Raw genomic sequence first — 12,432 nt, 5'->3', positions numbered from 1 at the left:
AGGAGGAGTGCAAAGTACAGTGCTCTGGGAGAGGCTAACTCCAGCTGGAGAGGTTGACACAGGGAAAGCTTCACAGAGGAGGCAAAGTTTGACCCGGGCCTTGCAGGACTGGGGTCATTGGGCCACATGGAGATAATGGGAGAGGTAGAGCTGGAGCCTGAGCACTCCGGATGGCAGGGGGTTGGAAAGGGAGCTGCAAGTCTAAAGGAGCAAGGATTCTGGTAGGCATCTGGCATGGAGGTAGCCAGGGCACAGCAGATTGATTCTGAGTCATATAGATGTGGGTTTAAATTGCGACTCCATTACTGGCAACTTCTTTAAGGTCTTTGAGTCTCAGTATTAGTAAAAGGGGAAATCATGATCCCACCTTGCAGTGTTGTGTTTGTTTTTAATGGAAGGGTGTAAAACTGAAGGGTAGCCAATGGCCGGGTTGGGGCAGGTTGTGAAAATCACAACAAGGAATTTTGACTTTGTTGTACTTCAAAGGCAGTAGGGATCCAGGGAAGGATATTAAGTAGGGAAAGATCCCATGAGCTATCACTGTGCAGAGAAAAGATTGGAAAGGGAAAAATTAGAAATAGGAAGATCACTAATACAGGTAAGGGGTGAGGGTGACCTTAACCAGGGCGTAAGGAAATAGATAGATTCAAGAGATGTTTAGGATGATTAGCTGGACTAGAGTTCTATTGGATGTGGGAACTGAGGGAGAGAAGGAAATACTGGCTGACTTTTAGGTTTATGGCTTAAATGTTGAGGATGTTGGCAATTTGGGAATTTGGAGATGCAGGGGAAGTCTCAGGGGAGGAGGAGCCCAAGAGGATGAGGACAGAGTTGGAGAGAGGTGGTTCTCCTTTGGTCCCCACTGGGAAATGGTTAGGGAGGACACCTAGGATTTAGGTATGCTCTGTGTGGCTGAAGGAGAAAGAGAGCTATCCACATGAACTGCCTAAGCAACCCTACTCTGCCTGGTTCCTGTCACAGCCAGGGGAGAGATGTGGAAGCGGGGTAAGGTAATCCCAGTTCCCCTTTTAGGAAAAGAGGGTATTGCCTCCTTGGCCAAGAATTTGTCATGGGACCTCAGGTGAGCTCTTGCCCTTGGCTGAGCACCTATTCCCTTGAGAGTTTCCCAGGTAGAGTCCAGGCCCATATCTGCTTCAGGGCCAGCCCTGGAGGGAAAATCAAGGGAGAGAATGTCAGAAAGAGGAGAGAACAACCTATTGCAGGCAGTGTAGTGGAGTGGGGAAGGTTGGAGGTAGCAGAGAGGCATATGAGGCCCTGGTACTTTGACCACCATGAGCAGGAGGGAAGGCAAGGCCCTACCCCTTCTCCCTGCTTGACTTGCATAAAAGGTCTACTTTGGGCTCAGCATTGCCCTCTTCAGACATTTCTGCCTTGATGCCAACTATTCCTAACACTGAGCACCTGTGCCCTCAGCCACTTCCACCATGGGAAGAATATTTACCAGGATTACTGGTGGGTCTAAGAGAGGTGTCATGGATGCAGGGAAAAGTGAAGAAGAGAAAAAGCAAACTACACCATTTTCAGCTCTTTGCTCTACTTCACCTCTTCTTCTGATTCAATCCACTGCCAAATCCCACTGGTTCTCGAGTCTATATGGATATCCTAAACAACTCTCAAGTTTATCCTATCCTCCCCATTCCTGCCCTGTCTCCAGCTCCAGGTCAGCACCATCATTCAGCTGCACTCAAGCAACAGTGTCCTAAAGGATAAGCTGCCTCCAATATTGCTTCATCTTTCAACTCAACCATCACACTGTAGCTGGAGTGAGCTTTTGAAACCAACCCCTCACTCTTTCCTTACTAAAATCCATCCACAGTTCTCCATTTCAAGCCTCTCAATAAAGCCAGACATCCTAAGACTGGCAGTCCAAACTTGTGGGTCCTGCCTCCCTTGCTGCCCAAAATACACAACACTCCATTCACAGGGAGCCTTGGCCTTCTCCATTGGACATCTTCACTGCCAGTTTTCACACTGTACCTAGAATTCCAGAAGTTGCCTTGTCTTCTAGTTTTCTAGACCCTCAAATGTGATGAAATATGGTCATGATTGGGCTCAGATAGCATCTCCACTGTGAAGCATCTCCTCTGTCTCCACTCTGATGCCCTTTTATGTGCCTAGATGTAAATCCCACTGAGATGCAATGAGTTATTTCTGGGCTGGAAAAGCTCCTTAAGGCCAAAGGCTCCAATTCACTCACTGGGCGGCTGCTAGCACATATAGTGCCTTTGTGTGAGTTACAAAAAGGCACTCCCCCAATGATGGGATGAATTAGGAAAAAAAATGTGCCTCCCCCTCTGGGCTGACACAGCCCTGTGATAATGTGCATGGCTTGGTCAATAGAGCATGGCTAGATTTTAGCCCCCACTTGCCCTTTCCACTCAAGCTGTTTTATGCTGGGCACAACTTGCAAAAGCAAGTGCACTGTTATGTCTGTCTCCTTCACAGTGTTTGAAGGGATGGATGTCCAAGGGAAAGGTGGTCATGGGCAAGGATAGAGACAAGTAGGAGGGCACCTTCTGGGATAAGGTTGGCCTTACCTTCTTTAGGTGGATTCTGGAGCCTAAAATGAGGCTGCAAGAAGTAGCTTCAGCTTTATAGAGAAGAAGCTACAGAAGGTGGGACAGACCACTGAGGTTTAAAGAAAGTCCCCCTGAGTAGGGAGCCCAGTTTTGATAGGTGACAGAAATTAGCAGAGGCACATGGAGGGGAGTTATGGTGAGGTCCCAGTCCAGTAGATACTATGACATTTTTCCTAGGGGTTCAGGATTTTTCTCTGGGGAGACAACCATTCCTGCTCCCACAGTGACTATCCTTCTGGTCTCTAGTAGGAGCCCAAATTGAAGTCTTTCCTTGCTTTTCCAGTAGATGGCAGCTGTGCCCAGGACCCAGTGCCTACAGAGAGCTGGACACCCTCCTCCCTTCATGCTGGTGGGACTGAGGCCAGGTGACTAAAGCTGCTACTGCCCCTGGCAGGCCCAGAGGAAAGATTGATGGCACGGACATAGCTTGGGCTGGCCAACAGAGCCATCGACTTTCATTTAGGAGAATAATTAAATATTAATTTGCACTTTGTTAAGCTGAGGACGGTGAATAAAGCCAAACCTGGCAGTACGGGACGAAGCCAGGCCATGCTGGAAGCCTGCAGATGAAAGGGTGGGAGAGGGCAGATGCATCCAGTCACCACCCCCTTCAGAAACATGGACCCCTGTCTGCCACCAGCTTGGTGTAGATAATAGTGTAGTGGTTAAGTGAATGAGTTCTGGAGTCAGACTACCTGGATCTTCCCAGATCTTCCTACCAGTAGCTACCTAACCTTGCACAAGCCACTTGTTTCCTTTGACTCAGTTTCCGCATCTGTAAGGTGGGAATGCCAATAACAATAGCTTCTTCACAGAGGATTAAGTGACTTTGAGAATGCAAAATTCTAGGAACACTGTCTAGTATCAACAAATGCTAGTTATTATTATTTCTCGTTTCTCCTTCAGAAATTAACCCACTAATCTAGAGCTCCACAGCCCTTATCTCAGGTGCCCTCAGCCTCATAAAGTCCTCCCTCTGTGGAGCCCTGTGGCTGGTTGAAGAAGGGTTTTTTTTTCCCCCTCACAAAGTTCATCTTAATTTTTTCAGTGTTCCCATTTGCTTTCAGGATAAAGTCCAAATCCCTCACTCTGGCATCCAAAGTTTCCTCTTCAGCCACTGCTCTCTGGTGGGTCTTCTCTCTGGCCTGGCCCATGCTCACCCAGGCCTTCCTCCAAACTCGCAATCCCATTTCACACCCATCTTGTTCCTTCTGTCTATGCACCTTTCCCATGCTGTTTCCCACATGGAATGTTACAGTTTGTGTCAGCGACTTTCAATTTTAGCAGCAGAAGTCACTTATTCCCATGGTTGGATGAATAACTTCTACTCCTACTCCTACTAACACTGCTGTTACTGTCACTACTGCCGCTGCCACCAGGTAACCTGTACTGAGTGCTTACTGTCTACCAAGAACTATGTTAAGCACTTTACATGAGTTAGTTCACTTAATTATTATAACAATTCTATGAATTCAGTTTTACATATGAAGATGCTTAGGCTTAGAAGTAAAGACTTGCCCAAGGTCACAGAGTTAGTGAGTGGTAGGGCTTGGATCTACACCCATGTCTGTTTGACTCCAGAGCCTGCACACAGAAGCTTGGTAGCAGTAATACACTGGTGTTCCTGGATGCTGAGTCTTCAAGAGTGAGGCTTCAGTTGCTTCAATTACTGGGATTCATCCTAGGACCTGACCCACTCACAGCTTGATCAACTCTAGGTGAAGCTTGTGCCACTGCTGGACAGTTCCAATTCAGAGAAATGATTTCTTTATACTGAGCTGAAATTAGTGTGTCTGTTCTCTATACCCGCTGATCCTGGTCCAGCCCTCTAGAGCCACCCATAGAAAACCAAATCCCTCTTCAGAATTTGAAGGCGGTTACCCTCACCCTACCAGTAATATTTACTGAGATCTTCCCCTGTGCCAGGCACTTGCTAACCTCAGTTAATCCTCACAATAGCCCAGTGAGCTAAGTGTTAGTATAACTCACTCCTTATAGATGAGGAAGTTGAAGCTCCAGAGTCTAAGTAATGTATCATGAGACACAGAACCAGTAAATGACAGAACAGAAATTCAAATCTAGGTCTGTTGAGACTCAAAAAGTCATATTTTTAATCATTATGTTATGATGCCTCCCTGTAGAAGCCCCCACACCCTATCTTCTCCAGCCAAATATCTCCAATTTCTTCAAATCATCATCCATGATATATTTTATTTCCCCATCCCATCCTTGTCTCTTTCTGATAGGCTAATGACCCTCTTAAATCTGAGGCTTAAAAATGGATATAGTCCCAGGCATGGCATTTGAATATGCTTTTTGTAGACATATCATTCCTTTGACAAGAGAAAATGAAGCTCTGTTGTATGGTTTGCTCTTGGTGAACCCACACTAGTTCCTAACAATCACCACTTTCTTCCTGCCACATGGTCCGTAGGTCCTACTTTGCCTTTGGTCCAGTGATTAGCCATTAGCTAAGGCCATATCAGGTATATATAATGGTCTAACTGCTCATATAATCAGGTTCTCTTAGCTTTGGGGTTTCCTGAAACCCCCAAATACTCTTCCTGGTAAGATCCCATTAGTTGACAAACTCAAGGCCACTCTTATTTAAACAAGGGCACTGCTCTGAGAAGCCTCTGTCTCCTACCTTCTCTGAAGGGAGGGGCTTCATGTGTTTGAGTCCCAGACTCTGGCTCCCTCTCATTTGCTCCTGGTTTCTTGCCTAGGGAACATGTGTACCCACATCCAGCCAAGTGTTTGGGGAAGAGGAGGGAAAGTAATCTTGGTGACTCAAGGCACCCCCCCAAAAAAAAATTACAGGAAGAGGACAGAGGGAAGTGCTATTAAGGACTCTATAACTGGAAAAAGTAGGATACCAGCCCAGCAGGGTCTCTACCTCATGTATCTGCATATATTCTCACACCAGTGACAAATGACACTTTAAGCCATGATTTTAGCCAGTGCGGACAAATTCTAGCATAACACACAAAACTGATGCCTCTCTGAAAAGATGGGGTGGAATACTTGGTCCAAATGTTAAGCCCATTTCTTTGAGCCAGAAGAGTAAATATAACAAGAATTGATAGCTGTTCAGGGCATACGTAAGCCCTGAAAAGTGACTCTGCTTCTAGTTCCTGGCCCCAACCCAGCCCCTACATGCTGCTTTGGCATGCACATAAGGCATGTCCCCAGCCTGAGGTGACCCCCACCCCCCAAACCTGGTGGACTTACCCCTGGCAGGGTCTTCTGCTCGTGCAGTGCACTCTGGGCCTTGAGAGCAGAGTCCCGGGCGCAGTAGGTGAGGAAGGCACAGCCTGGGGAGGAAGAGGCTGGCTCAGGGGATTTCCTGAAACCCCCAAATACTCTTCCTGGTAAGATCCCATTAGTTGACAAACTCAAGGCCACTCTTCTTTAAACAAGGGCACTGCTCTGAGAAGCCTCTGTCCTCCACCTTCTCTGAAGGGAGGGGCTTCATGTGTTTGAGTCCCAGACTCTGGCTCCCTCTCATTTGCTCCTGGCTTCTTGCCTAGGAAACATGTGTACCCACATCCAGCCACATGCTCATACAGTCCCACATCTCCCCTCCCCACTCCAGCTATAAGTCCGGTTGGGGTTAAACCTCCCTAAGCGGCTTTGCCTTCAGCTTTAACCCCAGCCTCCCCCTTCCTTTTCAGATTCATACTCACAGAGTCTCCCAGAATCAGCCTCAATTCCTTCCCAACTCAGTTTCAGATGAGAGGAGGCCAAAAGGAGGAAAATTGTTGACAGCCAAGCCCAGCACCCCACAACTTCTTAACACCTCCCTCCTCCAAGTTTGAAGCTGAGGAATAGGTTAATTTGAGGCTTGCAAGATGGGGCTGGCTTAAGGACTTTCTGTAGAGAAGAGCTTTCATGGACCTCCAATCCTATCCAAGGAGCTTGACCTGTCAGCCCTCCCAGTGCTTCAACATAGAGCCTGCTAAAGGGTTATTGTGCCCTAAATCTTACTTCTCTAAAGGACCCAGTAGTTATGGGACAGAGAATGAGTCTGGGTTGAGCCACAGGGTCAGTCCTACTCCTCTTTGTTCAGACTCAGAAAGTGTAGCCTGCTAGGAAGCACTGAGTCAGGGATCCTTCCTTTCCAACAGTCATTGAGCACTCACTCAGAAAATATTTGTTGAATACTTATTTACTTATTATGGTGGGCATTATAATGGGCTTGGGATGAAGTGGTAACAAGACAGACACATTCCCTGCTCTCATGGGGATTATGTAAAGGATCATGAGGGGTACATAATTTGAGTCCAAAAGGGTTGAAGAATGTTTCAAAGAACACATTGAGTCCTCAATAACAAATAGGGCTTAACCAGGTGACAAGAAGGGTGGTGAAGGAAGATGAAGGAACAGCACGTATGAACAGCTTCATACAGCATGCATGAAGACTGAAGCAAGAATTTGGTGTGTTGGGGAAATGGATAGAAGAGTAGTATGGTTGGAGATTGGTGAAAGGAGGCAGAGAGGACAGTGAGGTGTGCAGGGATCAGGTTATCTATAACCTTGTATGCCTCAGTCTGGATTTTGAACTTTTCCTTAGGAGCAGTGAAGAACCACTAAAGGGTTTTAAGCAGGACTCTGGCACGATAAGATCTGTGTCTTCAAAAAGAGCCTTCTGCATGTGGGAAGGAGAAAGACCAAAGGAAGAGAAAGTGGATGTGAGAAGCCATTAGGAGCTTGGTGAAGTTTTCCACTTAGACCTCAGCCGACTGCAAAGGCAAAGGGGATCATTTTCTGTGATGTCTTCCAAGTGGCTGCCCCCTTCAGGTGGGTGGCTATCTGCTATTCATTGAGTTAAAGGGACCTTAGAGAAACCTGGGACAAACTCTTACTGTATTAACAGGGAAACTGAACCCAGACAGTGTGCCAGGGGCAGAATAGGGTTTAGAATCTCCTAACTCCTAGACTGAGGTTTTTTCAAAGCACTGTGGCTGCCTCCCTCAGTACCCAGCCATCAAAAGGAAAATGAGTCACTCTGGCTTTTGGGTGTCACTATTGCTGGGGAGAAAGTGGGGGAATATATTGACACAGAGACCCTTCCAATCATCTTGCAAGGCAACCCTGCCTTGGAGAGCTGCAGGTTGGTTTGGGGACAAATCACCAAACACCTGATTTCGCTTACATCTCTGCTTCATCTTCTGCCACTAAGCCATATCAGCTGACGTCAGAACTGGGCAGGGCTGGGGCCCAGTCTGAAAGGCTCAGGGGCCCAACTGCTGCCCAAAGGAGCCCCATTTGTACTACCTGGGATAGGGGGTGGGAAAAGGAGGGATGGAAAGACAGAGAAGCATGGCTAGAGGGAGAGACAAATGAAAATTTAAAAACAGGAAGAATTAGAGCTAAATGGAGAGAGAGAACGGATAAGAGAACATTTCAGAGACTCTGATGGTGTTTGAATGAGAAGAGTGAGAATTAAAGGTATCTTATATGCTTCCCAGATGGCCCAGAAAGATTAGCTTGTGCTTACATACTGAAATAAATGTCTAGAAAATAAGAAAGTAAGTTGCTATGGATGGATGGACAGCCAGGCAGCTGGACTGCATTAGAAGGAATCAGGATGATATAGTTTTATTCTTTCATGCCCCTTTTAAAGTAACCCCACCTCCAAGTGTGGAAGAGGCACTGCTACCTAGCTGGTCCCAGACCTTCTGTGGGCATTTTCATGAAGCCCCTGTATAAGTGTGCCTCCCAGACGAAAAGAGGTGGCAGCCTGATTCCAGCTCTCAGCCCTTAGGAAAGTACCTTTAGCTGTTACCCAGGACCGGCCACTTTTGTTTTAGAAAAATCATGGAGAATAGTTGGTGACCCTTACCCTTCAAATCCTAAAACTGAAGCATGGTGAAGGTGGGGTAAGATAGAGACCCTTACCCCTCAAATCCTGAAACTGAAGCATGATGAAGGTGGGGGAGAGATAGAGGTGTTTCTCTTCAAATAATTTCTATCCCCTGCCCATGTATGACATGTGACTCTGGCTCTCTTACTCCAGCCCAGCCTGGACAGACTTTTCTGCATGTAAACAAGCCTCCTCCCTCTCTCTACAGGAAGAAAGGGGTGTGGCTGGACAGAACTGTGGTGCCTGTCTCTCTAACAAGGGCAGGGAGAAAATCCCTTCTGCCTCTTCAAACTGACCCACCCTGAGGTTCTGATCCACAGGCTCTACTCCAGGACCTGCCTGCGAAGGAGGGAAAGCAGGAGTCCATAAAGAGGATTGGGGAAGGGTATAGATGAGGCACAAGAGTGGGGAGATTAGAGGATGAAAGAAGTATGGGTTCAGCTGAGAGGAAACCTGAAATGAGGGGGCACACAGGTGGTAGATTTTCCCAGTTGAGGTCAGGGTTCTGGACTCAAGTCAGAAGAGGCAGAGAGTGTTGGGATTCTGGCAGGGGGAGGAGAGATGGGGTTATTGTCAAACATGAGGGTGGAATTTGAAGCTGAGAGCCTCCTCGAGGGGAATTGGATTTTGTGAGTTAGCCAGGCCTGGGTTCTGAAGAAGGGAGGAATTGGGGTTTGGGGGGTTTTAAGTTAGCAGTCTGCATCAAAAGAAGGCTCTGGGTGTTGGCTGGGCTTGGAGGCCAGAATGAGGGGTACAAGTCCAAGACGTGTGTGTGTGGATGGTTAGGCCTGAGTGGGGTGGCACCAGATTGGGGGAGAGGGTCAGAAATGATTGGTCCAGGGTTTGGGAAATTGAGACCCAAAGGTCAAATAAGTTTTCAAATTTCAGGATTTGGAATGTCTGATGAGAGGGATGGAGGGAGGTCCGACTGAAAGGTTGGGACTGTTGGGATGTGAGAGGTGAAGGGTAGGGAGTTAGAGGTTAGAGTGGAGAACACGCCAGAGGATCAGAGTGGTGATCAGAAGGAGGATGTCGGAGAGAAAATTCTGGCCTGGGGGTTCTGTGATCTGGGGAGGAGACTGGGCTGAAGTGGGGCTGGTATTGGACTGATGTTGGACTGACTCTAGGTAGGGCTAAGGTTGGGGCTGCGGTTGAGGCTGGGGTTTGGGCTGGGCCCACTCTAATCGGATTGGGGCAGGGCTGGGCTGGGCTGGGCTGGGCTGACCCCGCGCACCTTTGTGGAGGCCGGTGAGCCGGTCCTTCAGCACCGTCAGCTCGTAGATGCGGCCGAATTCCTCGAACAGCGGCTTGAGATCCTGCTCGTCCAAGCCCCGCGGGATCTGCCCCACGAAGAGCTTGATGGCGTCGTGGTCCTTCATGGGCACGGCAGGACCGGGGTTTAGCCCGCTCATGCCGACGCCGCTGTCCGCGGTGCTGAAACCCAGGCGCGGGCCGGGGCCGGCGGGCGGCGCAGACCCTCCGGGCGCCGCGGCCATATCCCAGCCCGGTCCGCCCTCCCGCCGGTCCCACCAGTCCCGTCTGTCCCGCCGTCCCCTCCCTGGACCAGTGGCGAGGGCCAGGGGGGAGGGGGCGGGGTCCAGGCGGCGAGGGCGGGGGGCTGCACAGGGGGCGGGGCCCGGGTGGAGGGGCGTAGAGGGGGTGGGGCAGGCTGGAAAGGGGCGGGGCCGGGGGCGGGGCAGGACCGGGCCGTGGCGGCGGGACGCTGGGGTCTGGGTTGAGGTCCCCGCGCGGCGCTATCCGGGCTCCCGCCCGAGCTCTCCCGGAGCCGAGCCCCGAGCCCCAGCCCCCGTGCTTGGTGACGTCAGGCAGCTGGCCGCGGAGTCTACGCAAAAGATTTGCATAATGAGGAAGCAGCGACCAATCAGAGCTGCAGTTGACCGGGCTTGGCCGGGGGCGGGAGGGGCGCCTGGGCTCACGCGCTCCTGTTCGCCATGGCAACCGGACCCTCGGACGCCGTGTGTGTGTCTAGTGTGTGCGGGCGTGGCTGTGGATGGCGCGTGTGCGCCTTGGACCGCGTGAGGGGAAGTAGCTTCGTCATGCGTGGTGATGTCTGCGGGAGTCGGAGCTACCCCCTCCTCACACACAGACACAGGCACACACGCAGCCACACACACCTCCAATCACTGGAGCGTTTCCTGCGGGGGTGGATGGGGATTCCTCTTCTTCATTCCCACTACCAAAGCCAGTTTCTCCGGGGCGATCCCACCCCGCCCCATCACACATCTCTCCTCGGTGTCTTCATCCACTTCCTTACCCACGAGCCTCAAACATGTTCGTCTACCCTGCATCCCTCCCCGACCCCCTCCCCCCATAAAAGCAAAAATAAATTTTTAAAGAGAGAGAAAGAATAAAACAAAACAAAACTCCTAAACACTCCCTGAATACAGATTCCTCTTCAGGAAAGTGATGGAACTTATATTAGCCATATTTGCTCAGTTGCCTTGTTCATCTCAATTCTGAAGTGTTGTCCTTTTCCGGAAAAGGGAGCTGTGGGTCTGAGAGTTAAGGAGGTTAGGACAGGCCAGCCCCTAACATCTGCTGGGCCCAGGGTAAGAGAAGAAAGGGAAATAGACATACCATGTATCTAAATATTTAAAAGATACAAATCAAGTTACAATTTGTTAAATATGTTCCCCTCTATTTTTCAGGAATACACATCTATAATAAAAATGAAAAGTATGTTGTAAAGCTATTTTTTATATGGCTGAAAGTTGGCAAAATATCAGAGCTGATGGAATCTTATTACTCTTGTTTATTTCTGAGTAGTCTCTTGATTGGCTAGTGATGTTTGAACAGAAGAATCCACTAGGGATAAATAACTTATAAATTCTATAATTATTGCACAAAACGTTTTCTTGATTTCTTTCAATAAAACTGCTAACCTCTGCCCATTGACTATTCCAAGAAACTTTAAGAGTAGCAGTAGCAATCGGAATCAACAAAATATTTGTACAGAAACACATTCAGAAATAAATTGTGATTTTAATTTTTTTAGCTTTTAATAAAAGTTACTTTTAATTACCTAATTATGAAATGTGTTACCAGAACATTTTGCTTTCATTCAGTTTGATATATATTTTTAACTTTCTTCAAACTTCCTCTTTGACCCATGGATTATTTATAAGTTTATTGTTTAGTTTCCAAGTGCTTAGAGACTTTCCTGTTACTGATTTCTAGTTTGAGTCCACTTTGGTCAGAAATAATCTGTATGATTTCAATTATTTTACATTTGTTGAGGTTTTGTAACCCTCAGAATATGCTCAATCTTGGTAAATGATTTGGTGGTGCTTGAAAAGAATGTATAAATGCTCATTAGAGCCTGTTGCTTGACGTTGTTATTGGGTTCTTCTATATACTTGCTGACTTTATGTGTAGTTATTTTATCAACTGTTAACAAAGGGGTGTTGATGTCTCCATCTGTAATTGTGAATTTTATTATTTCTTCTTTCAGTTCTATTAGTTTTTGCTTCACATATCTTGCTGTTCTGTTGATTGGTTCATACAAATTTAGAATTGTTATGTGTTCTTGGTGGATTGACTCTTTGATCATTATGTAATGTCATTCTCTGTTCTTGATAAATTTCTTGCTCTGAGATCTACTTTATCTGATATTAATATAGTGACTCCTGGGGTGCCTGGGTGGCTCAGTCGGTTAAGCATCCAACTTCGGTCCAGGTCATGATCTCACAGTTTGTGAGTTCTAGCCCTGCATTGGGCTCTGTGTTGACAGCTCAGAGCCTGGAGCCTGCTTCAGATTCTGTGTCTCCCTCTTTCTCTGCCCTTCCCCTGCTCACACTCTGTCTCTGTATCTCTCAAAAATAAATAAATGTTAAAAAATTTTTTTTTAAATATAGTGACTCCTGATTTATTCTGGTTAGTGTTTGCATAGTATATCTTTTTCTATCCTTTTATTTTCAACCTACCTGTACTGTTATATTTGAAGCT

General features: G+C 47.7%; 1 protein-coding gene across 4 annotated transcripts in view; it reads right to left on the bottom strand.

Moving 5' to 3' along the window:
- Positions 1-10,344, bottom strand: part of CELF6 (CUGBP Elav-like family member 6) — a 31,000-nt gene extending 20,656 nt beyond the window's left edge. The window contains exons 1-2 of one of the 4 annotated variants that reach the window (XM_019441553.2): positions 9,701-10,344; positions 5,832-5,914 (exon numbers count right to left, since the gene is read on the bottom strand). In XM_019441553.2, the coding sequence (XP_019297098.1) occupies positions 5,832-5,914; positions 9,701-9,962 (345 nt within the window). In that variant the 5' untranslated portion in view covers positions 9,963-10,344. Of the gene's footprint in view, positions 1-5,831; positions 5,915-9,700 lie in introns of those variants that run through there. The other 3 variants (XM_019441554.2, XM_019441552.2, XM_053888865.1) reach the window with 3 other exon arrangements.
- Positions 10,345-12,432: the final 2,088 nt, after the last annotated feature.

Source organism: Panthera pardus, unplaced genomic scaffold, assembly GCF_024362965.1.
Source record: "Panthera pardus isolate Hobbes unplaced genomic scaffold, ASM2436296v1 HiC_scaffold_24, whole genome shotgun sequence".
In the NCBI taxonomy this organism is placed as follows: domain Eukaryota; kingdom Metazoa; phylum Chordata; class Mammalia; order Carnivora; family Felidae; genus Panthera; species Panthera pardus.
Note: the sequence above shows the minus strand (reverse complement) of the source record. Positions and strands in the feature narration are given on the sequence as shown.